General features: G+C 40.6%; 1 protein-coding gene across 4 annotated transcripts in view; it reads left to right on the top strand.

The window, feature by feature from the left end:
• The window catches only part of GRM8 (glutamate metabotropic receptor 8), a 774,850-nt gene that overhangs the window by 2,826 nt on the left and 744,842 nt on the right, over positions 1-27,182 (top strand). For all 4 annotated transcript variants that reach the window (XM_043589415.1, XM_043589416.1, XM_043589417.1 and 1 more), the window contains exon 2: positions 7,044-7,868. In XM_043589415.1, the coding sequence (XP_043445350.1) occupies positions 7,359-7,868 (510 nt within the window). In that variant the 5' untranslated portion in view covers positions 7,044-7,358. The remainder of the gene's footprint in view (positions 1-7,043; positions 7,869-27,182) is intronic.

Genomic DNA, 27,182 nt, shown 5'->3' with positions numbered 1-27,182 from the left:
AGGAGCAGCTTTTTTGGAGATTTACCCAGAATAAAAAAGAAAGATGCTGAGAACACAGGTCTTTGCTGTTATTTAGGCTCTATTTGTTCTGTTTGGTTTGTGCTGGCTAGTTCTGCCCTACCATGCTTCCTTTGCAAATTATGACTACTTGAATAATTCTAAAAACATCTAAATACAAAAGGAATAGATAAAAGGAAGAGTTGAACTCTAATGAGTGCAAGAGAAAGTTAGAGGTGTGGAGAGATTGTACTCTTTTCAAAGTTAGCTGAGCAGGTTGGAGCTGCTATGGGGCTCGTTTAATTGGTATTTATGCAGCAAACAACAGGCTGGCATTCATTTTGGCAACACTGCCAATCTTTGTGTAACAATGTTCCATTGTCTTCAGGCATGAGGCACAGTATATTCACTGTACACACAGGTTCTGGCTCACCACTAGTGGTAGCAATGATGTTTTCCCTTCTAAGTTTCTTTCTTACCATCTTCCTCGTGTAGTTAGAATGCCCAACATAAAGGGGACCTTGGACTTTAATCTGGGAAGTGGAGTTGCTCTGTCTCAGTATCTTAAAAAGAAGATGCTGCTTGGATTTATCTTTTAACTGAACCCATAGCAAAAACCTGGCCACATCTCCATGCCTGCAGAATAGGCTAGCTTTCAAAGGTTCAGGAAACTTGCTGCTTTCTTGATAGAATCTGATTGTACAGCATCAGACTCACACATGTAGTTTTCTCAGGAGGGACAGTCATGCCATGTTGTTCCAGGAGAAGATGTGAGCAGAGAGTCAGCTGGATCACATTGTTTCTATCACAAGAACAGGTTTTCTGTCTGCTAGGAATTGAATTTAGATTTGATTTCCTTTTCCTTTCCTTTCCTTCCCCTCTCCCTCCTTCCTTTTTTCTTCTTGGCTCAGAGAGATGTTTTGATTTTCATTTCTACTTGGTGCTTTGACAAGTTGTGATAAATTCACTAAGAACCTTGAGCATGATGTATTCTTATCCCAGGACCTGCCTTCTGAGTGGTAGGTACTGCTAATGGAGTGATGTGAGGGACACTGCTGAGAGGCTCCTGGTTCATGATAACTCCTGACTTTGGTTTGTTACATTACCTATTTTAACCACTATTAGATATGTTTCTTTGGTAAAGAAATTATGGATCTCTTGGAAATTGTCTTATAAATGTAGATGTTCCAGTTGCGGGATGACACTAATGTATCTTTAGGTTTTGATACCTGTTAATGAATCAACTCACTCCCTGGGGAGGGCCAAGGTAACGGGAGAACCAGGTCTTAAGAGTGTAATCTGTAGGACACATCAGTCCTGAGGGAGGGAGGAGATACAGGTCTAGGAGAGGAAGGAACAGGTGAGCACAAGTGAGAAGATATAGGAGAGCCCAAGAAGAGTATGTGGAGATTATTCACGTGTGTTGCCAATTTCGCATTTTCCAGGCATGACTATGTCTAAAGATGGAAATCTGGCTGTTTTTTTGGCTAACTTTTCCAGTGATAATGACCTTCATGTTAGAAGCTGGGCATTATATCCTATATACAACTTAGGAAGGTTTCCTATTGTCCTCTTTTCACTGCTGAAGCATATCTTGTCACCACTTCCTTCAGAATAGCCCTTTTGATGCTTCAAGTGTCCACGACCTTCAGTTCTCTAGGTCAGATACTGCACTTCCATTGACTTTTCCTCTTGGGTCTTTCCAGTTTTCCTTTGGTCTCCTTTGACTCCTTAGACACATGACTTGTTAGGGTCTGGCCAGCTCTGAGTGTGATGGCAAAGTGGTTTTCCAGGTCTTCTAACATAAAACACAAGTAAAATATTTAAGTTCTAGGACTGATTGTTAAACTAATAGTATCCATGTACATTCTTAATGGCACTTGGCAGTTTATGAAATACTTTTATGTACATTATTATGTCATTTGACTTCGCAGTCTTGGGAGGTGGCCGGGAATCATTCCTCAGTTTGGAAACAAACTAGTCCCAGGTTAAGTGACTTGCCCAATGACATATAGGAAGTACAGGGGGAGAGGGATTAGAATCAGGGACCTCTTGGACCCCAGGATACCACTCTCATGTCCACAATATCCATCATGGTCTCCTGAACCCAAGGGGCATGAAGTAAGGGAAAGAACATAGCAGCAGTTCTGCACTTGAATTCTGGCCCAAGATTTTGGACACATTCATATAATCTTTCTGTTTTTAGGTTCCTCATATCCCAAATGGGGGCCGTGATACCAGTCTTACAGGTGTATTTTGTGAAGGAAATGAGATCATGTGTGTGAGGCTCCAGGTGTACTGTGGGCATTCCATAAGTGTTGGTTTCGCTCCCTTTCCCTCTTCTTATAAGATACATACTATAAAAGTGGCTTCTCATTAGTTTAACTGTGGTCTTTTTATGCGATAGCTGTGTTATTGAAAAAACCTGCACAAATTGAATTCTGCTAAATCAGATTGCATTTTAAATGCATGGGGGATTTAGCTATTTAAGGGAAACCTGTGGTGAATTCTTTTGTAATGCAAATAATCACCTTCTAATTTATCTGTTTAGTAAGTTGAGCTGCTCATGTATCAGATTTTCTTAATATGGGGCTTGCTTGTACAGAAGAGCTTTCACAACCCTCTCTCACTGATGGGAAAAAGTCACTCAGCTTGCAAACAAAATCAGTTATTGTGTTCAGCTGGCAAAGCCTTGCTCTGGTGTTTGAGCGTAATCTCATTCCCTTATTATTAAATAATAGAATCTCAGAACGGGAAGCTGGAAGATACCTTAGAGATCACATGGTCCATCTCACTCATTTCACAGATGAGGAAATGGAAGCACACAGAGGTGAAGTGACATATTCAGTGTCGCCAGCCAGTGACCGTCAAACAAGGATCCAATTCCAGGCCTCTGTTGCCAGGGGAGGGCTCTGCCTGGCCCATCCGTGCTCTGGGGCACCCCCAAGATTCCAGGGCCACACACACATGCCGTAGCATGGGAGACGATAGACAAATGTGATGCATTTTCTAAAGCAACCTAAGAGAGCTTGCAAGTGTGGGCAGTTTCAATTGAAACTGCTAGATTTGCCATTTTGAGTTGATGACAATATTCAGCTTAACCTTTTTGTTAAAGAGCTGAATGGAATCCAGCATAGGGATGCTGTTTGGCCTTTTTAGGAGTAAAAAATCACAATTCTTGGCTAATGATATTCCTCAGTGAGGATTTTACCATACCATGTCTTAAAAGCACTTGCCAAGTGCTGGAGGAGGACGTGCTGACAGACCTGATGGGTCCCATGTGGGAGGGTGGGTTTGTTCTCAACCCGGCGTCAGGCTCGCCAGGAACCCTGGTTGGAAGCAGAGGTTTGGACAAACTATACTTGATATTCTCAACCCTTTGAGAGATTTGGAAATCACCCTGCCCTGAAAATGCCCCCAGATTGTCTCCTCCTAATTAGCACATTATTTTTCTTCAAGGGCTAGGGCTACCTGTTGAAGATCTACACATTTCTGTAAACTTTCAGTGGAGGGGAAGCACCTTCATCCTCACCGGGGCTTTCACAGCCAGTCTCTGCAGCACTGAGGGCTTTCTGAAGGACAGGACCCGTCCTGGGGGCCTGAGGATTTTGACTGTGGTGCCATTTACTAGCTCAGGGCTTTGGGTCATACTCAACCTTTCTTTTCTCATTTCTACCAGAGCTAATGATGGGTGTATGAAAATTCATGAGCCACTGTGTTACACACTTGGGACTTTGGTAGAAGAGAAGGTGTGTAGACAATAAAGAGAAGCAGAATTCAGGGTCCTGGCCCTTGAGGAGCTGTCCTTACTGCTGGCCTTTCAGGAAACAGAGCACTCTTAGGAAGTCACAGACTCAAGTTCCAGCCAGAGGTCTTCTCCCTGGGCCAGCAGGGACTTTTGGTGAAGTGCTAATGATGTATGATGGTGTTCCTTATACTTAAGACTGGCTGGAAGGGAGTGAACAGAAAGGGCTTCGGGGGTTAATGGTTCAGCCTTCTCAAAGATCTTGAAGCCCTTCCTGTGGGCTCAGAAATAGTGCAAGGCATCTGCTCCCCTCAGAGGTTGATTTCAGGATTGCAGACCTCACACCTCCTTGAAGAAGTCCGTCAGGCCAGGTGAAGTTTGTACCCATTCCCAGGGGAAGGTCCGTTTGAGAGAAAAACTGTTTTATTCTAAATATAGCACAAAGCATGAAGTAGAACTATTTAGTTTTATAGTACAAAAAGGTCATTATTTCTTTAAAACTCATGGAGCCCAAGTAGGATGAGTTTAGATTGAAGCTCACAAGAATTGCATAAGAGTAAGATTAGGCAATGTAAGATTATATAATGAAACTGAATTTATGTGGTTTTCCACAAACTTTGAAATAGATTTTTTCCTTAGAATTTAAAAGGGAAACTAAACCTTTTCAGCTGTCGAGAGTCTGATTTTTATGACAACGTATCAGATTTTGATATAACTGCAATATTTCAGTATTTTGTAAGTAGTTCTGATTTTAATTTTAAAGTGACAAAATTCAGTAAAAACCTCACCAACTAGGCAAATATAGAAAAAGTTGCTCTGCATTGTGGAAAATGAGTTACAGACTAAATCAGCAATGACAACTCCTGTTTACTGAGCACGTACCCTGTGCCAGGTACTGTGTCTTCTGTGTGTGCTGCGTGACAGGTTCTGTCATCCCCTTACAGACAAGAAAGCCAAGCTTTAGAGAGGTCATGTACTAATAATTCTATGCTGCAGAGGAGGGAACTTAAGCAAAAATTCAAGTGAACTGTCCAATAAATAATAACCAAGATGGAACCTCTTGTTTTCCATGTAAGTGCATTCATCCACCAAATAAAACGAATTCTTGCCTCACTGCTGCTCATCCTCAACCTCTCCTTAACTTAAATCTCTAAACAGACTGATGAGATGCTGAAAAGACTAGAAATTATTACAAACACAAATACTTTTATAAGAAACTCGATTTTATTAATTCCAGGACTGTACAGCCAGTGGAACTGGGTTAATGCCACAGGAGCAGGGAAGGATGATTTGTAATTAACAGATGGACTGTTTTTATGTTTGTGTAATTGAAAACCGTTTATTCTCTTAAGTACTTAGGAGTGGCTTGGTGTAATGAAGAAAGGCTGGTCTTTGGAGAACAACAGGTGCCCTTCCCCTTCTTTTTCCCTTTAAACATTTATCCTTCACATATCCATTTACTCTGTGCTCTGTCAGAAGGGGTACGTTAAGGGTCAGCCTAGCCATGTGGACTTGGTCTCAAGCTCTGAATTAGTGATCAGATTAATGAGGTTTTATTGTCTTACAACGGGTCTTCCTTGTGAAACTGTAAAACATAATCCTACGTCTGTTAATGGGTGGCTGATGTAATTTATGGTCCCTCACTTCAATGGTTTTATCCAGGAAGTCAAGCTAACTTTCTAAGTGTTTCCTTTTCTGGAATGCCTGAGGTCAGGCTATTGTCAAATCACAGAATTTCTGAGGGAGAAGCAGCTGCTAGGAGAATGGAGCATGAGGGAATATCGTTCAAGTGGTGAGAAAAATCAGAAAAGGACTAAGTATTTTGGGGCAGGATAAAGGGAAGCTAGGGCTTAGCCTGTGCCAGGAGGCAGGGGATGCTTGTCATAGGCAGGATAGAACCCTATCAGCAGAATGGGCCATTGGCTGTATTTCTGAGTGTACTCCAGGTATATGCTCAGAAATCCAGGGCAGTGGGCTATGACGAACCCCCCTTTTCTAATCTGAAATTGAAGAAAAGTACAGCTTTCTCTGAAAGCTTTTGGACATATGTTCAGTTATCCTCTAGGGAGGCAGTATACTTTCCTTTGGGACAGGGAGTGTGGAATGAAAATTTTATGAACTGGAAATTAAACAAGTGAATGGAAAATACAACCAGATGTTGGTTGGCTAGGTTAGAGGAGAGTTGTCCAAATTTCAGGCTTCAAACATATATACATCAGAAACGAGCCTTCAATTAACCATCCTGCCAAAACAAGTTAGTGTTGTTTATTCTCTTAATTATACATGTGTTTCAAATATCAGATTCCCTTATGTTAAGTCAGTTTTTGCTTTCAGTTAAACCTCCTCAAAAGTCCTTTGAAAGAATCTCGTGGAATTCTTTAGGATTGAAGGTCCTAGAACAAACTTTTTCTATAGATTTGCTGGTAGATGTTTTCACTTTAGGTTATTTCTAATCTTGATGAAATAACTGTTTTCCCCACTGAGTCAGACAAAATTAAGAAGCTCTTCAATTGATCTCCAGCTCTGATTTGCTCCTAGTGATTCTAGGATCAAAGAGTGTTTACTTCAGAACTATAAGCATACCCATTGCTTCCACCCCAACAAATTCATAGGAATATCTTCACACATAACCCTCCCCATGTATTTCATTTTCAAGTCTTTGTTTTGTTATTAGAGAACAATGAGATAATTTATATGAAATAGCTGACGTTCTATGTTAAATCTTTTCACAAGCTATAAAACTTATACATTTTGGACTCCTCGGGTGGATTTCTTTCTTTCTTTTCTTTTGTGTTTGAGTAATCACTTTTTCCCACTGGGCAATCTGAGGCACCAAAAAAATGAAATTAACAGATGACTGGCTTGTTGAATACATCACAGAAAATAAACTTTCATTATGATTTTGTGGACAACATTTAAATGCTAAATTCAGACAGCTGTAAAAAGTAAAAGCAGATTTGAAAAGAAATAATGCCATCAATCACAGGATTTTTACCCTCATGGAAATTGGATTTATTGAAATAAAATGGTAAATAAAAATACTTTCTGGCTTGGGAGAATCAACCTAGTTTCTGATACTTTTCTGTTTCCCTTGCTCCAAAAGTGTCATCAATCTCTCTGTTTAGATGCAGTGCAGCCAGGTGTTCAGAATCATAGGGGGACAAAAAAAAATTAGTTTCTCACTGAATAGGGGAAATGAAACAACAAACAAAAAAAGAGGTTGGTGTAAACAGAACTTAAACATATGAAAAATGTAGACCCGTTGAACTGAACCCTGTTTTTCCCTCCCCCTGCCCCCCAGGAATAATTCTGCTACAGGGCTGACTTCAAGGACGTGAATTGTTGACCTCATCCCACCTTCAGAACCTCAGCTGTTATTCTAATTTTTGCACCATTCCAGGCAAGTTGACTTTATATGGAAATAAAATTGAACCTTAGGGGTCTGATGGAAATTCACTGTGACATTGAAATCAAGAAAACTTGCTGAAACCCACAGAGCCTTTTCCCCCATGGGCCCTGATGGTAGCCTCCAGAAGGTGCAGCCTCTGGTGGTGCCCCTTCTTCTGTGGCAAGAATAAACTCTGGGTCTTGGGTTGCAACACCACCTGTGGAGAAAATGGTATGCGAGGGAAAGCGATCAGCCTCTTGCCCTTGTTTCTTCCTCCTGACGGCCAAGTTCTACTGGATCCTCACAATGATGCAAAGAACTCACAGCCAGGAGTATGCCCATTCCATACGAGTGGATGGGGACATCATTTTGGGGGGTCTCTTCCCTGTCCACGCAAAGGGAGAGAGAGGGGTACCTTGTGGGGAGCTGAAGAAGGAAAAGGGGATCCACAGACTGGAGGCCATGCTTTATGCAATCGACCAGATTAATAAGGACCCTGATCTCCTCTCCAATATTACTCTGGGTGTCCGGATCCTTGACACGTGCTCCAGGGACACATATGCTTTGGAGCAGTCATTAACATTCGTGCAGGCATTGATAGAGAAAGACGCTTCCGACGTGAAGTGTGCTAATGGAGATCCACCCATTTTCACCAAGCCTGACAAGATTTCTGGTGTCATAGGTGCTGCAGCAAGTTCCGTGTCCATCATGGTTGCTAACATTTTAAGACTTTTTAAGGTAGGTGAAGGCATTGTCTTTTAAGACTTTTTAAGGTAGGTGAAGGCATTGTGACAAGACAATAAACTGTTCTGGCTCCAACCACAGGTGTAAGAAGAACGTGAACATGGTGAAGATGCTCATAGACCCTCTCAGGGTCACCAGGTTACTCAACTAGAGGGTTCTGTGTCTGGGTTTATACATGTGTTGATTTAGCTCCATTACTTAATTGGATTAATTATGACTCTTTTTTCTTCCCTGAACAAACAGGTAATAATTTCTGTGACATGTTGAGTCCTTAACATCTTGGGATATCCTCCTTATTGATTCTCATTTTAAGTCAAAGCAAGTATTTTTAGAGAGTATAATGAAATCTTAGCACATTTTTCATGTAAAACATTTCTATGGTGTTTGAGATATTAGATAATTTACTTGGTGAAGCTTCTTTAAAGTGGAATGCTCTGTTATGACAAAAGTTCCTGTATGAAGAAACAGTATTTATTACTAATGTGTGGATGGAAATGACACCCTGGGATATAAGATGGCCATAAAATTGTCAGGTTTATAATAGCTACAATAGAGCAGAACCTCATTAATTCAGACTGCTCTGATGCAGACTTGGAATAATTATATATAATTCATATTGAGTTAAAAGTTCAAGTTTAGCAGAATAATTCAAGCCTTTCTGATATGGGTTTGATGATCTATTACCTATAAATTGCATTTATATACTGAGTAAAATTGGCAAAATAAGGGAATAATACTTTGAAAAGTATAAAGTGCCATAAAAATAAAGTTGTTGTAACTCACCATCTTTCATTAACTTTATCATTTTGTTTATCAATATCTATTATGTAGTGTTCTATAGGAGGCAATTTGAATTGAAAATACTTTTTACTGGTTTCTTAGTGGGACATGACTTTTCCAACTTATTCTGAATTAATGAGGCTTTGTTTTATATTGTGAGAAACTGTTCCTGTGCATATTTAAAGATATTAAAAGAATATGGAGAAATTGGACAGGTGACTGATACAGTGACAAAAATGAACAAATTGATGGAAAACTTACTTCACAAAAAAGATGACAGGAATTGAATCGAAAGCTCTTGGTTTGGGAAATATCTTGGGGGACCATCTAGTCTGGTTCACTTTGTAGGCTGGAATCTTCTTTGTAACCTCCCCCTAAGTGGCTGTCCAGCTTTTGTATTAATCGCTTTAGTTTAGAAGACAGAATGCTAAGAGGCAGCCTAATGACCATTTTCAGGCTGATGAAATTTTCTGAAATGAGGATGCTGAGCAGAAGCTCTCTGTGTCTAAGGAGTATTGAAGAGGCACAAACCAGGCTTCAAGGAATGCTGGAGACATTTCGAAGGACATTGGGAAGAGCCTTTTGGCAATGATAAGGACACAAGATTAAAATAGGCAGCCAAAGGTGCTCGAATTTGTCATTTCTAGAATAATTTCTCTTGGGCTAGCTGACCCCTTGCCTGTACAGGATTTTCCAGATTTCTCACCACATCCGGGGATCTAGAATTTCTCCTCAAAGTCTCAATTCTGAGCTGCATGCCATTTTGTGCTCTGTGATGGTATCCAGTTTTAGCTACTTTCCCAGCATCTTTTTCCTTTCTAATTTGATTTGTCTTCCCAGTTGCTCCTAAGCATCTTTTTTCTGTTCTTAACTCAGCAGTTGTGGCTCAACAACACCCACATGTTACGTTATGTTATGTTATGTTATGTTATGTTATGTTATGTTATGTTATGTTATGATGTTACGTTTGTTATATTGTTTTGTTTTTATTTTGTATTTTGTTTTATTCTGTTTAGTTTTTAGAAGTTTTAAATTTTAATCCCAGTATAGTTAATATATAGTGTTATATTAGTTTCAGGGGTAAAATATAGTGATTCAACAATTCTGTATGTTACTCAGGGCTCATCATGGTAAGTGTACTACTCTTAAATCCCCATCACCAATTTCAACCTCCCTCCACCCTCTGGTAGCCATCAGTTTGTTTGCTATAGTTAAGAGTCTTTTTCTTGGTTTCTCTTTCTCTCTTTCTCTCTTTCTCACTCACTATTTCCTTAACAACACCCACTTTTTGAGAAGAGGGAAACCTTCATGAGCATCTTTTCCCTGCCTTCTGTTACCCTCCCCTTATATACTAAATTCTGGTTCCCAGCAATCCCATCATAATTCCTATGAATCCTGTCTCCTTCCTATAGTCTGATGGCCAGCCAAAAGTAGACAAGGATTTGAGAAGTGGGGTATTGGTGATAATTGCTTATTTGAACCTTCTAAAGATTGTAAACATTAATTTCACTATAGAATCAGCTTATCTATAAAATGGGGATAATAACATCGTGTTAGGTTTTGGGATGGATTTAATGAGAAAATACAGGTGAAGGGTTCCACCGGTACCCATGTCCTTTGCCTCCTTGAGCTGCCAAAGGGACCTTCAGGCCATCTGAAGGTTTTGTTTTTATGCGGTCTCAACCTAACTTCCCTCTGCTCCATTCTTCTTCATTGGCTGGCCAATTCTCTCCTTACTGTCTTGAATAATTCCGGAGGGACTTTATTTGACCAGGTGGGAGAATTACCATTGATTCCCTGGGCAGAGTCCAGTACTCCAGGTCAACTCTTAAGATAGTGGTCAGCACAATAGAGGACTGTTCTTGCCACCCTTGACCAAATCCTAGGGAGTGGGTGACTTTTAGCCACGAGGGGTGTTAGCTATGGTAAGTATCATAACTAAAATGAGTACACTGGCACAGAGTGAGCATTTATTATGTGAAAGCAAATGTACTTATCAATCAAATTACTGGGGCCTAAAAATTGTATCTTTCAAAAGTAAGTGACAGAATGTAGGTACTTAGCTTATCTTCCAGCTGAACCTAGAACCACATGAATGGGAACTTGATAATTGTAACTTATATTGTTTTGCTACTTTAATTTGCTTTGATGATTTATGTGAGACCTCCAGTAAGCACTCTACACTGATATTAATCATGAAATGATGAAGTCATCGGAATAGAAAATGTCTCACTTTATGTGTGAATGCATTCTGTTTAAACACGTATGTTGGGACTGCCATGAAATGTTAGAATAGTTAGCAAAGGAATGGTTAACAAATTAATGCATTGGAGATTGGCTTACAATTTCTTTTTGAAAAATAATAGTGTGATTAAGCCAAATGCTATGACTTGAATAAAAGTGAACATTTGGGACAGTTTTATGGCTCTTGGGCCGCTTCAGGACAGCGTAAGACCCACAGAATCTAAAAAGATGTACAGATATCAATATATTGCCACTTATTCCTAGATTAATGGAGTTAAAAAAAGGTAGAGCATCATGGTTTGAAAACACACAAACAAAAGTGATGATAAGGATGCAAAGGCCTTAATTAATGAATTCACTCACTGTCCTGTTTAACAATAAACATTAGTTGAAGGTTTTAGAGTGCAGTCAGAACCTGTTTTAAAATTGTATAGAAAATACTTGTGCTAAAAGTGGAAGTAATATCCAGATGTCTTAGTTGTCTTTTTTTTTTGGACAACCCTGGAATAGCCTTGTCTTCACCTGCTGTATCTGCCTGGGCTAAGTCACGTGAGAGACAAAGGCCTCCAGGCATCTCCCTCTTACTTCAGCCTTGCTCCTCCTGTGGCAGCTTCTCCTGTACCCTGTATCCTTCTACGTTCTAATCAAAGCCTGGTTGCAAGAAAGGAGCTATGTATCATCAGTCATCTGCATATAGTATGTCTGTGTTTAAGCCAGGAAGATTCTATTTTCCGCAGGATCGCTAACAGCGGGATGAGATAAATTGTCTTTGTGAAGGGGGTTCAGGCAACTGTTGGAGAGGTTCATTTAGCTCCTCCACCAGAGACTATACCTCGTGGGTGGCCACCTCCTTTGCCCAGGAGCACAGCTGGCCCTACTCCTTTCTGGAGGGAAGAGATGTTGTTCTATTTTTGCTTGTCTTCCTACCAAAACCCAGAGACTAATGAAAAAAAAGAGCCTTCTTAACTTCAGAGGTGAGTTGGACAGGGGGCTGGAGCTGGAAGCTGTCCTGTGGTCTCTGCCCACAGGACAAGGAATGCTCTGCCAAACCAGTGATTTTCATCCTCCTGAGGTGAGGTTTACATGGCTCTCTCTCCTTATTGCCCTCTCGGGGTGTGTTGACTTATCAAAACCAACTCAGAGGCTTCTCAAATGACAGGACCCAGTGTGTGAGTATACGCCTCCCCTTCACCCCCAGGATCATTTCTACGGATTGAAGCGTTTCACATTTCTTAGGTGTGTTGGGAGTGAAAACAAGTTTGATAGCCACAGATGAAGACTTCAATGATCTGAACTTTTTGGAAGCACTGCTGTGCCTTAAAACACACACATGTCATATATGGGTTAATATGGGGGCAGAGTGGTCACTTCTGTGATTGTTTAATCCTTACAGCAAGTTAATGGTTTTAGATAATAGCAGTATCAATTAGGATAATGTGACATGTAACTGCAGAATAGCAAACCCAGAACTGCTTCACCCCATGTATCTAGAGGTGAAAATGCCACCCTAGTGGCTCTTGTATTGCAGAGACACCGATGAAAAGAGGGGCCGGTCTCTCGGAGATTATGTAGTTTGGAAAGAATTAAAAAAGAATTAGGGGGCCTTTTGGAAATGTCGACTGAGAAGCCCATATTTTAAATTATTTTTTAAAAAGCAATTTTGAGGAATTTTCATATGTTTTATAAAGAGCTTAGATTTCCCCCCTTTTCTAGAACATTTTCCAGCCTTTGCCTTTAAATTAGAACAATTCTGTTCCTCAAAACACTAATCATATACTTACTTTGAGCAAAGATTGAACATTCTAAGTTAAAAATAACATCGATGCTTGGAGGTAACCATTCACATTAATGTCCATGTAGATGCAGCTGGGTAATAAAAGGACAATGTTAGATACAATTTCTCTTCCTTTTGTTTTTCTAGTTAACTTTACCTAGAGAATGAACTTTCTACTCTTGAAGGATAGTTAAGTAGTCTTTAGTATCTACTTCCCAAAGCAATAAAATGAGACTTAAATAGAAATCCTCTTGTGGGTGGGATAATTTCTTTCCATGTGCAAGTGTTCTGGTTATAAATGGCTAAAACTGACTTTAATGTTAAGTAAATGAAGTGCAGTGAAATATCCCATTACCCTGGGAGTCTTCACCTATCTTGCTCTGTTTACAAAGGTGTTTTCTTCCAAGAGACTCTATGAATGGTAGCAACCACTTCCATAAAGACAAGCATTTTGCAAGTTTTTTTATTGCATACAATGGACTTTATTAACTGTAAACTCAGATGAAATAAATCTGCCATAGTTGGGCTCATCTTAGTTAGATGGACAGATATATGTGCCCAGTCAGTAAACTCAGCAGGAGGTAACATTTCATGTTAAATATTACTTGATGGCAAATAAATTGAAAGATGAACTCTTTAAGCCAATCCTTTGCTACTGTAGGAAGCTCTAATTTAACTTTGTAAGGAGCCCACTCACCTCAAATGAGAGATGATGGGTACTCTCTCTTACAGTGGCTCTAAGTGAGAGTGTTGGGGGAAGTGAGCATTGCCCCTGGTCACTGGCACTTCAACTTGGAGTCAGATAATAAATATTTATAAATATAAATGTAATACAGACTTGGTAATATCAGTTCCCTTCTTAAAACCCCTTAATGACTACCATTAACTCCAGGATGAAGGTCTACATCTACTTTGGGAAGTCTTTTCTCACTTCTCTTGACTAGATTAAGTTTCCTTGTTTACGTGTAACAAAGCTCCAGTAGGGCAGGATATATCTATGATATATATGAAGGCATGGATCTCTTGTTTGTTGCTATATTTCTAGCACCTAGCATGGACCTGTCTGGGAATCAATAAATGTTTGTGAATGAATGAATGAATGAATGATGAATGAATGAACTGTATCTCTCTACCTCCTCCATCTATACTCTCTCCCTCACCCCAGGCCCAAACATTGGAAATAATCTGTGTTGGGTAGATAGGACAGAAATGGAATTTTATTTGTTTTACTTTTATACTCTTCGAGAGAAAGGAACAGAAGGAGGAAGCAGTGCGGAAAGTAGGAGACATAGTATATTTTGGGAGTTACTATTTTCATGTGCTTCCTCATATTCCTACAAATCCACATTTTCCCTAAACAGTTTTTTAAAATTAAAAATTTAATAAGCAAAAGACATTAGCACATTCTCATTTTGAAAAGTTGAAGCAATGGATAAGTAAATAGTGTAAAATGGAAGGAGATCACATCTAAACCCATATCTATTAGTAAAATTATATACACAGACACATAATTTTATTAAAAGATATATGTCTTATGACTTTTTTCATGGAATAATAATCTGGGAGACATTTCCATTTTGTTAGTATAGTTCTGTGTCAGTAATTTTCAACCATGGCTGCACATTAGCATTACCTGGATAGCTTAAAAAAAAAAAAAAAGGATGCTCACACTCTATCTGAGACCAGTGAAATTGGGGTGGGGCCCTGGCATTGGTATACTTTAAATAACTGCTAGGTGATTCTAATACTTGTGTAGGATTGAGAACTAGGAACTCTTTTTTTTTTTAACAGCTGCTTGGGTTTTTTTTTTAATTTTTTTTTTCAACGTTTATTCATTTTTGGGACAGAGACAGAGCATGAATGGGGGAGGGGCAGAGAGAGGGAGACACAGAATCGGAAACAGGCTGCAGGCTCTGAGCCATCAGCCCGGAGCCTGACGCGGGGCTCGAACTCACGGACCGCGAGATCATGACCTGGCTGAAGTCGGACGCTTAACCGACTGCGCCACCCAGGCGCCCCAACTTGGGTTTTGATTATATGAATAGACCATAATTTATTTAAAAAATCCTTTAGGGATAGGTTACTTCCCTTTGATTTCTTAAGATTATTTGTCATTTGAAAAAAAGTTAAAACAGTACTAGAGGCTCATCTCAACACAATAGCTCAAGTGAATTTTGGAACCATAGGGCCCCTTTATGAAACAACAAAGGGGCTGAATTAATGAATTTACCAAAACACCTTGCTATAAGACAGACTCACAGGCACACATCACAAACTGTGGCTGTTGATGACATTAAGTAAGAGAGTCAGTGTAGGGGGTCATGTGCTTGAAATGCTGAGGAAGCATGATGACTCTTGTTGGGTGCAGCAGATTTTAAACTTGGTGAATTTAAGTTAATCTTACTTTCCTTTTTTCTAGCTGTGTAGGGTCTGAAATCCTACAGTGAATTCTGAAGATATCTTAAGAGCTTGCTTAGTGATTAATGCCTAAATTTTGAGTATTTTAAATAATGAGGTTATTTTGAAAATAGGAATCTTTCTAAGAGAATGGCTTGTGACTAGATGCTGTCTGTCTATCTATCTATTCATTCTGCTCATGAATATTGAGCGGCTATGATAGGCCAGGTTAAGGTTAATCTTCACTGTGGGGCTAGAGAAGGAACAAGAAAAATCTATGTCCTCACGGGAGTTTACATTCTGGTGGGTGTAGAAAATATGAGGTGTACAAATAAATGTAGACAGAGAGTGACCATGTCATAAAGAAAATAAAGGAGGTGGGCAAAACAGGGCATGAGCTTGGGTGGCAGGGAGGGCCCCTCTGTGAGGTCACCATGGAATGATAGGACAAAGCCAGTCAGTTAACAACTAGGAGAAAAGCATCCAGATAAATCTTTCTTTTTCTCCAAGCTCCCCCTCAACCCAGGCCCTGGTCTGAGAGTATCTCAAAGGAAACCAAGTCTTGGAGAATGAAGCCCCTGTCCCACCCCCTCTCTCCCCACCTTTATTGTCTAGGTATTCAGAGCCAGGATAGACGGATACAGGAGACCGGGATGGGAAAGGATCTACAGGGCCTCTTCTTTTCTGACTGTGGCACCAGGGACACAGGTCTGATACCCTGCCTTTTTTTTTTTTTTTTAATATTTATTTATCTTTGAGACAGAGATAGAGCACAAGCAGGGGAGGGACAGAGAGAGAAGGAGAGAGGGAATCTCAAGCAGGCTCCACACAGCGCAGAGCTGGATGCTGGGTGGGATCTCACAACCCTGGGATCATGACCTAAGCTGAAATCAAGAGTCAGATGCTTAACTGACTGAGCCACCCAGGTGTGATTCCCTGACTTTTGAGAAACCTGGCCCCTACCCCATCTCCCTCACTCAACTGTCCCTAAAGCCTCAGGCCAAGCCAGACCCCAGGGCTAAGTCAGCAGGTGCCACCATGTTGGGTCCTTAGGCCTCTTGGTGTCTCAGGAGCACTGCCTATATGGGTGAGGTCTCCTGAGCATCCTTCTTGATTTGAAGTCCAGGTCCTTGGGAATCCCAAGGGTGGGACCAGTCCTCAGGATTTTGGAGAACATGACATCACCAAAGAGGCTGAGCCTTCTCCTAGAAGGCTGGACAACACCGTAGGAAGAAGGGAACCTGGGACCTCGCAGGAGGGAGAGGGGAGCTGTGTGGGCACAGTGAGACTTCCAGAGTAGGTGGGCAGTCGGGTTGGAGGTTTCCAGGTCACTTCTTCCTGTCACCATCCCCTGTGTCTAGGCCAGCCATGTTGTGTGTGGCTGTGACCAGATGGACGACACTGATAAGAGACTTGAGCACAGCTATAGGGGCGGTGATCCAGAGGCCCACTTGGAAAAACCCACAGAGCCAACTCAAGGTCCCTCGGAGAAATTGAACAGGTGGAGGGAGCAGTAGAAGAGCTCATTTCCAGCACAAGGGATAAACAGAGCAGGCTTGAGGCTTGACTAAGGGTTCGAGAAGCGTGTCTGTGGAAATCATCCAGAAGTCCACTGAGTGAGTAGAAGGAGGAGGTCGTGAGGGGACAGCAGGGCATTAAGTAGAAAGAAACGATGGCTAAGGCAATCCTGCGTAGCCTTGGGATGGACAGGGCAGACAGGGTGGAATCAGGAAGGCTGCCCAAGGCACCTTGCCCTCCCGTTTGATCTGGAGCCACCGGCAGCATTCACGGATGAAGTTAGGCACAAACAGGAAGATATTTTCACCTGGTGTCGTGGCAGCCCCCTTGCCGCCCCTGGGCCGCATCTGGAGGTGGCATCCGAGTCCCGGCCCGGTGCCTCAGGCCAAACCAACAAACAGTGCACAGGCCTCCATTGCCCCTGCCCTGGCTGCTATTTATTTTTTAAGAAGTTGTCTGAAAACCTCTCTAGAGCAAGTCAGGATACACACACACACACACACACACACACACAAGGAAAGTCCTATGCTCTTCTTTCTACCTACCCATTTAACCTAATTATTGCAGTGGTTGGTTTAAAAACAATTATTGGCATTATTTTTTTAGGAAGTTTTAGGTTTACAGCAGAATTGAAGATGGCAGTGGTTTTATTTGGTTTCAGAACAGGTTCTTCCCAGACTCTCGTCAAGATAACTTTTTGCAACCAAAGGTGTACCTTCCTAGGAAGACTTACAATCCAAAGGCTGTCCCCTGGCTCCTGCCCAGTAGTTCTCAACCTTTAGCATGCATCAAAATCACCCAGACGGCTTGTTAAAATACAGATTGCTGAGCCCCACCTTTCGAATTTCTGAGTCAGTAGGTCTGGGTTGGGGTCTAAGATTTTGCATTTCTAACAGTTCCCGGTGATGCTGATGCCGCTGTTTCGTAGACCACACTTTGAGAACCACTGCTCCATATAAATCACTTGCTGGCTGACTTAGCAAGTAAAAGTACACAAAACAAAAATGAGATTTAACAGTGTTCTGTCTGGCAGCAGACTTTTTTCTTTTGACTCATCCCTGGTTGGATTTCTGTTCATATTGGTCATAATCACAGCAGCTGCTATATGGATCCACTTTTAATTGTGTGCCCTTTTGGAAGTTGTGTTCCTTATTAAATAATGCATAGCTCAGGAGTAATGATCAGCATAATGGTCACTTGAACATGATTCCTAAAGCAGGGTCACTCAGATTACCACTTTTACTCATTTTTACTACCTGTGACAGTAGAGCAGACTGATTTAAGAAACTTAGACTGTAAGATACACATTAACTGGGAATTGAGAACAGTAAAAGAAGAAAGAGACTATGATTTGTCTCAGCTACCAGCAATTTGTCTTCAGAAACCATGACAGCTACCTCCTGATTCCCATTATGCAATGAGATTGCAAATAACATTCCACAGCAGTCTTAATCAATAGAGGGTCACAAGAGGCCCTTCTTTCCCCATGGTGGGAAAAAAATGGCCTTTTTACCAATTTAAGTGATAGAATACACTCTCTGGCAAAAGACAGAGACATCTCTTTTAGCTGTAATTGGGGATTTTCCTTATCTCTAAGCACTCTTCCTAACATAAAACATACACATAATCTTTGTGTATTTTAAGTACATGGTGAGCACCAGGCTGGTGGGGTGGGAAGGAGTCCAGGCATAGCATCATCCAAAGCCACCTTTATCTGTTTCCAGAATGAGGCCAAACTCTGCTGCTTTACTCCATTAGGCCCAGCAAGCTAATAGGCATGTGTTCTCCACGTTGGTCATTAGTCTCCTTCCAAGACTCTCCTAGGCTTCCCTCTGTGCTTGGGAGGCGGGGTTCCTTGGTGTAACATAGCCCCAGATCTATTGGTTATGTCCAGCTTCTGAGAATTCATGGGTCTGTCTCTGTGTCCCCCATAGTGCCACACTGGGCTTCCTTGGGATGTGAGGATGGTGATGTATTTTTGCTCCGGCTTCTCACCTTTGCTTCCTTTCAGGTAGACTGAGAGTAAACTCTAGCTTTGATTAGTGCTTGTACTATTTCTTACACTTTAAGTATTTACATTATGACAATTCTGTAAAAGTTCTCAAAGTAGTTTATTATCTTCGCTCTGAGAACGTTTGAATTTATATTGTTTATAAAGCAAATGGCATTTCATACTTATGCAGATTTGTTGTGCAGATATTTGTGGCTTATAGATATTTATTACAAGGGGCTGTCTATTCACATTATAGATTATTATAATATGCTTATCTAGTGATGCTGATACTCTTGAGTAAAACAGATTAATATGAATTATATAAAATAGGTCAGGCTCTGAAGTCAGATTGCCTGGGTTCAAATTCTGATGTAATGCTTATTAGCTATATTACCTTAAGCAAGCTGGTTAATCTCTCTATCTGTAAAGACTAGATAATAATACTAATTCCTTCATAAGTTTTTAAATGAAGATAAACAAGATAAAGTGCATGGAGTCCTAAGCAAGATGCTTGGAAAATAGCACCATAAATGTTTGCTATAATGATAATGAGGAGGAAGATACTGATGTCCATCATCAGTAGGATATTCATTTTGAGTTATACCTTTTTTTTTCCAACTTCTCAACCGTTCGTCCTGACTTGCCTTATTTTGTGAACAATGGGAGGTTAGCATTAGAGGTGTGGTCATTGACCAAGAAACAACACAATTAATAGGTCCAAATAGGCTCTGGCATGGAGCAAGGGTATCTAGTTTTTCTGAAGGCTAGACATGAGACTGGGACCTTGCCAACTCCATGCTCCAGCCAATTGAGCTAAAAAAGTGGTGGTACTGTTATTCTTTGCAAATCCACGTGTTAGGTGGTAGGAGTCAGTTTTATTTAATAATCAGAAAACCGAGGGAAAGATTGGATGACCCAAAGATAAGCTGTGCTAATTTTGCTGTTGTTCCAGCACTCAAACAAAAATGCTACTAGGTTTCAATAAAAAAAAAAATGAATTTTTCTCCTTTGGATTCTTTCCTGGTACCCCACTTTGAAAGTACAAGAGGTGGAGTTGTGGTTGAGGAGAAGCAGCTGGCTATGCTAGAGCTGGGTGGCAGCCTTTAAATCTGTCTTTCCGGTTGGAATTCCCTTTCTTTTCTGTGTTTGATACAATGTCCCAAGATAGAAACACAGGCTCACTCTGGACCAAGAACGCTACCTTTTTATTGAGAGAGTAATTTTTCTTTCTCCTAGGGATGAATTGCATAACATTTGTACCTATCACCTTCTGATACAAATGTCAGAAATGTAAGCACTGAAAGAATTCAGAGGTAGTTTCTTTCGAAGTCATATTCATTTTTGGATAACCAGAAAAATAGAGTGGAACTAAATATATTAAATTTGGACTCACACTATGACCTATCTTTTTCCACCTATTTAAAATGTGAATAATTCAGTCAAACACTGAATTCAATAATTCAGTCAAACATCAATTATGCCCTGGTAAATTTTCACTTCAAACATGGATAATTTACTCACATGTGAAAGGACTTCATAGGGAAAAAGAACTGAAATTTTCATAATGCAGAATTCTAGTGAGGTCTTGTTAGGAAGGACAGAATCCTATCAGAGTGTTGGGAGATAATGCCAAATAGTTCTTGGTTTAGTTCTTTAAACTTGGTAAGCACTAATTCTCCTTTTTTCCACCAAGAGAAGCAGAATAAGATGAAGAAATGCCAGCATAGTATTCACTTATTCACCTCCTTTAACAGGTGAAACAGGTAATAGTAAATCAATCCCCCAGCAGGTGTTTATTCATGTATTTATCTTGTAGGTATATGCATCATGTTTGACACTCTAGGGAACAGCTATGAAAGTAGGTTTTAAGCTTTTACATTGCTTACATCTAGTTGGGGAGAAATATATAAAATAATAACAAACGACATAAAACAATATTGTAAGGGCTATAGTGTGGTGCCAGGGTTTCAAAGAAAGGCTGACCTCACCTGAAGAAGTTGCAGTTATCCGTCAAGGGTTCCTGTGGTAATATGGGGTTTGGCTGGACCCAGCGGGATGAGTAGGAGCCTCTCAACCAAGAGACTAGGAGAGGAGGAAGGCTCTTCCAGGCGTGGGAAATCCCATGAACCTTTGACCTGATGCACGGCCCTGTTCAACTAAGTGAAGACGGGTAAATGAAAACCATGTTCCTTCCTCATAGCATGTCTCTCCTATGATGATAAAACCTGAAATGATCACTTTAAGAGTCTAATGGGAGGATTCAAAATGAGGAAGGTTGAAGGGCTATTTTCCCTGCTCCCATTGAATACAAAATTTGGGACCTCTATTAAAATCCAAGCAAGTGTGTATAGAGCATCCAGAGGGCAGAATGCCCAGCCCCCAGTCAGGGGTAGGCATAGATAAAGGGGCGAGTTGCTGTGGGATTCAAGGAGGGGGCTAGTGGACCCAGGAAAACCCTTACCCCCATCCCCATTCTTTGTACTTTGGAAATCCATGAAACATAAGATAAAAAAAATTTTTTTCATTTGTCACATGCATATCTTTTTTTTTTTTTTTTTTTTTTTAAATTTTTTTTTCAACGTTTATTTATTTTTTGGGACAGAGAGAGACAGAGCATGAACGGGGGAGGGGCAGAGAGAGAGGGAGACACAGAATCGGAAACAGGCTCCAGGCTCTGAGCCATCAGCCCAGAGCCCGACGCGGGGCTCGAACTCACGGACCGCAAGATCGTGACCTGGCTGAAGTCGGACGCCCAACCGACTGCGCCACCCAGGCGCCCCTCTTTTTTTTTTTTTTTTAATCTTTATTCACTTTTGAGAGACAGAGACAGAGCATGAGTGGGGGAGGGGCAGAGAGGGGGACACAGGCTCCAGGCAGGCTCTGAAGCAGGCTCCAGGCTCCGAGCACTCAGCACAGAGCGCACTCAGCACAGAGCGCACTCAGCACAGAGCCCGACCCAGGACTGGAACCCACGAACTCTGAGATCATGACCTGAGCCGAAGTCAGATGCTCAACCGACTGAGCCACCTAGGCACCCCTGTCACGTGCATATCTTGACTGTTTATATTCTTATTAAGCATAGATATATAATTGTTGAGAGAGAAATTAAATACAGTATCAGTGAATCAATTTTATTTGCCGCATTCCAATAAGGAAAGCCACCATCCTTGAGAGGCTCACAGTTTCTTATTTCTATCTTCTTGACCCCTCACTAAACTGAGAGTAATCATATCTGTACCTCTGTTTCACAAAGTGGTCATAGATCTTGACAATGTAAAAATTTGGGGAATTTACAGTATTCTAAGTGTTAAGTGTTTTGAATGATTTGGATGTAGGTTCTAAATTGAAAATGGCGTAAGTGATTATTTTTCTTCTTAATGCTGCAGTACTTTAACTCGTAATTTCTACTCTTGTAACCCCACTGATTTAAATGGGAGCTAGATGTGAGATGTTGTGTTGTCTTTGAAACCACTGGGATAGAATTTTAAATCCTTGGATTTTTTTCTCCCTCTGCCCGAGGAAATGAAGATACTGGAAATTCCATTTTTTAGTTTGGATTACTTTATTTCATTTATATTCATGCAGCTAAAGTACCTAGTGAAGTATTGCATGTGTATAAATTAGTATTTACAGGTAACACCTTGCTGAAAATAAAATAGATTAAGTGGAGAATATTTTTCCCACAGCTTCCTTCTCTAACAAAAATAAAATAACCCAGCACCACTTCTTAACTGAATGCCCCATCTGTCACCTCCATGCTGCTCTGAGCCAACACTGTCCTGGGAGTAGCGTGGGGCCAAGGGTCTACATGCGAATCAGGGTGGGTTTAAACACATGCTGGGAGAATTGGGATTTGAAGCTTCAGGCTTATATTTACTTTTATGTATTTCTCTGACTTATGGGGAACTGAAAGGAAAACCTGTATTTTTGGACTGTAATTACAGTTAAATTTCAGCCTGTACCACTCAGTATTAGGCCTAGCATATGATAAAAAAACGGATATTAAATTAGTGATCTAACATACAGTAGTAGTCCAAGGTTGATGAAGAAATATTATTTTAACCCCTTATTTTTAAAATTTCATGATGTTTAAACTAATAACCTTAATATTTCATTCTAGTAAAGTGGTACAAGTTTAGGATTTTGAAGTTAAATAAATGTAAAACCTATAAATATGCTGATCACATCTACATGATGAGAATTATCCTTAAAGAATCTATTTTCTGTTAGAAAGTGATTCTTATTGGGGCACCTGGGTGGCTTAGTCGGTTAAGCATCTGACTTTGGCTCAGGTCATCTCACGGTTCATGGGTTCAAGCCCTGTGTTGGGCTCTGTGCTGACAGCTTAGAGCCTGGAGTCTGCTTTGGATTCTATGTCTCCCTCTCTCTCTGGCCTTTCGCTGCTTGTACTCTCTCTCTCTCTCTCTCTCTCAAAAAATAAGTAAACATACAATAATTAAAAAAAAGGAAAATGATTCTTATGAAGGAAAAAGGATAGTTTTGCATTGTGCCTTGTTTTATGTAACTCAGTTAAATTCATTAGTGGGGTTCCACTGTTTTCAAATATCGTACTCACTAAGCAACATTTAAAACATGTTTTAGGAAACTTGGTGCAAAACATTTTTTTCTGAAGTTGTTTTTCCTACTTCTCCTTTAAAAATTTTTTTTTTAGTTTATTTTTTGAGAGAGAGAGAGAGAGAGAGAGAGTGCAAGCAGGGGAGGGGCAGAGAGAGAGGGAGAGAATCCCAAGCAGGCTCCACATTGTCAGCACAGAGCCGGATTGCAGGGCTCGAACTCATGAACTTGTGAGATCATGACCTGAGCTGTAATCAAGAGTCGGGATGCTTAACTGACTGAGCCACCCAGATGCCCCTTCCTATTCTCCTAATACTTGCCATTATGGAACCTTAGAGATGGAAGGGATTTCTGAGATCTTCTATTACAGCTTTTCATTCAAAGCAGAATCTAATCTATTAAGATCCTTGGTACATAGTAATTCAGTGCTGCCTTTTGCTCCTCTTAACTGTGTCACATATGTCTCCACCCAACCCCCCTCTAGAATATAATGTTCTTGACAGTAAGAAAGATGCCAGACTCATCTTTATGTTCCTGAGGGTGCCTGGCATGGTCCTTGGCACATAGTAGGTACCAAATGAATGCATCCTTAACTGACTTAACAATGTCAGTGAGGAAATGCAATATTCTCACCAACTGTCCACTCCATTTTGTAATGGAATAATTTTTTTCTTTATTCTGACCTGAATTTCTTCTCCCCTGTGAATAGTTTTCAGAATGATTTAATTCCATAAAGCATGGGGAAGCCTATCTAGCCAGTTGGACCAGATGAAGCAATCCCGGTGCTTAAGAGGGGGGCAGATGTCATGGTCAATCACTTCTACCCATTGGTCCTGCTCCTGTCTTCTGATACATCTCTTTTTCATGAGACATACAGTCCTTCAAATGTTTGCAGATCCCTGTTGTTCCTGAGTCTTGAGTTCTTTAGGCTCAAAGTTCCTATTGTTTACCTGCTCCTACTAGTAACAGCATAAAAGCTAACGTTTGAAAGCTTCCTATATACCAGGTGCTGTGCTAAACACTTAGCATGCCTGATCATATTTGATCCTTATCACAATTCCATCATATAGCTATGGTTTTCAGATGAGGAAATGAGGCTTATTAAGGTTCCTTAGATAACTGACTTAGAAAGTAAGTGGCCACGCCACACTCAAACCGTGGTCTGACAAATGCAAAAGCTCATGATTTTAATCACTGTTTTGTATAGCCTTTCATACAGTATGATTTTAAATCCTTTCTGTTATGGCTTCCTTCCCCCTGAACACAATCCTGCTGGTAGTTTAACTCTGTTCTAAGTTAAATCCATTTTTCCTTGCTATTCTAAAAGATTGCTTTTGAGCAGAAGAGTTAACACACTGAACCTCAGCTCTGTAAGCCTTACACTTGTAAGCCTCAGTGTGGAGTGGCTGGAATGGCAGATGGGCTGGCCAGCACATCCTCAGTGGGCAGTGACCTCAATACAAGGATCAAGTCTGACTATCCATGGCCTCATATGGCCTCCCTGCTCCTGGAGTGGTCACACAGCTCCTTGGGAAATGTTGGGAAGTGTGTACTCCTTTAGCAGTGTTGATGGGAGCTTTCTATTGTTCCAGATGTTTTCCAAGGAGGATACTGGATGAGAAGAATTTATATTATTACAGATGGCCAAAGCACTTTATGTATCAGGAAGTTTTCCATGGAAGGATGAATGTATACAAAATTATTCTTTGAAGTTAATGGCAGGATGTGGTAAAACTACTTGGACTTCAGGAAAACACTGAGAACATTAAAATAAATACATGGTTTGCACCTACTCCTTTCCCAAACTAAAATATGATGCACAACAGCATTTCCTCAACATGTGGGATCAAGTTCTAGATCAAATGCAGAGATGATTAAACGAACGTATTTGTATTAAGGTTCTTTGATTTATTCCTCATTTCCATTGAGTCTAGCTTTGAATGGTTGGGTAGAGATATTGGGACCAAAGTTTATGATACTATCAACATCAGAATAACAGACGATACATTTTCATATATGTGGGGAGAGAACAGAGTTCCCATCCTATTTCCTGTACCTTGGCAGAAGAAGAGAATTGTTTTTTTTTCAGCCACTTTTGGGGGTAGACTTGGTCAGCAGCCCCTCTTGTCCATCAGGTAAACAGCCCCAGAGCCTCCTGATACTGCTGCTGTGTATTCATGGCTGCCCCCACCCCCTTTCTTCTTCTGTTAACCTGCCTTATTATTCTACCCCAAGGCTTCTTTAACCATGCTAGGATGTATTTGGTTATACGTTTACTTTGAAAACACGTTTGATCTTTTTAGAGTTCCTCTAGATTTTCCTATTAGATAAAAACAGATTTTTATACCTTTTGTTTCCATGGTAATGGATTCCAGGACTACTTTAGAAAACGACTAGCTTCGTGTGCCGGTGGAAAGTTGGAGCATTATGGCCTAACACGATAAATACTAGCCCACCTGGAAGAGGAGAGCAAACTAGATAGAAACACTTAGAACCATGGTCGTGAGATAATGTGAGCATATTATAAATGAAATCAGTGGAATTTGGAAAGCGAGTCTTGGCATTGCAGGCAAATGGTTTGGGAGCATTAGCATGAAATTTAGTGTTCATTAATCAGCTCAAGGCACAAAGAGCTTAATTAACTTGAGGCATTAGTTTTAAATTTAACAGTTTAGAAGAAGCCATAGAACCCCATTTCTAAATTTTCAGAAACTTTCCCAAGTTTTTGCAAGGGTCAGTTCTGCTCTTGGGAAGTTGGAGGAGGATGTAGGCAGAGAAGAGCCTTCCTTGGGCTGTTTGCCTTTTGGTGAAAGGAAGATTATTTCCAAAACCTCAAGGGAGACTACCTGGTATTGTCGGCAAATGTACCTTTTAGGAATCTGGGGTACAGACTATAACTCAATAGAAAATCTATTAGAGTTGGCTAAAGACAGGGCAAACATAAAAAGCAGATATTTTTCCTGGGAAAAATAGAGCTACTTTTATAAAGAGTCTTAGGTTTCTGAGCATGTGGAAGGGAAAGGAATAATAAGATTTTTGAGGTCAACCCTGACTGCCCCTACAAGCCTGCTTTTTGTTATAAGGAGGAAGAATGAGAGGGAAGAGGAAAGGCAGAGGGAAGAAAAGAGGAAGGGAGAGTGGAGAGGAAGATCAGAGGTGTGCACCAAGCTGACTGTGCTTATTTGGAAGGAGAGAATGAAAGTCCCTTTTGTCCTAATGCGGATTTTAATATTTAAAATTACCCTTGCCATTATTGAGGATATTAAGATGCTTTTATGTTGAACTGATTAAAATTATATTTGGAATAATAAATGGCATGTAATGTACAAATACCTTCCCCAGACACCTTTAAAAAGTTTTTTTTAAGCATAAAAATCATAAACAACTGTAATGGAAAGTTTCCAGAAGCATTCTTCGAGGAGACATAGAGTTGGGGGGCCGGGAACATAGGGACAGCAGATCTTATGAAATGTTTTACTATAAGACTGGGGGCTCTCCACCTGCCTGGAAGGATTCAGGACATTGCTTCTAATGAAATTAAAGGGAGGTTGAACTACTCTGGAACTCTATTCATTTTCTTCTTAATATTTCTAAGACTGAAGATGCCTGTTAATACAGGTCTTTTATGTATCTGGTAGGGAGAGTTTACAAAGGCTGATTGATTTTGATCTAGCTCATTTCTTTCGGCATTTGCAGCAGTGATCCAAATGATCACACTTGTTTTTCCCCTTGTCCACACTGCATTAGACCTTTTTCAAACCCACTTTATTTCCATTTCTCCTCCCCAGCAGCATGGGTTGCACACAAATGGCTTTTGTAATTGGAATGTAAACGTACCATCCTCTCCAAGGAGGGAGGCTCCACTTTGCTGAAGGTTAGCTGAGACCCAAGGCTTGGCAAGGAGTCCCTTAGGGTATGCTGGCAGGTCAGCCTGTTGGCTTTGAAAAGAGCCTTCCATGAGTACCACTGCAAGCATTTACCAACCCACTGTAATTCCCAAGGGAAAGCTCTGTGGCTTCCTGGAGGG

This window comes from Prionailurus bengalensis, chromosome A2, assembly GCF_016509475.1.
Source record: "Prionailurus bengalensis isolate Pbe53 chromosome A2, Fcat_Pben_1.1_paternal_pri, whole genome shotgun sequence".
Taxonomy (NCBI): Eukaryota; Metazoa; Chordata; class Mammalia; order Carnivora; family Felidae; genus Prionailurus; species Prionailurus bengalensis.
This window is presented reverse-complemented; position numbering and strand designations above follow the sequence as displayed.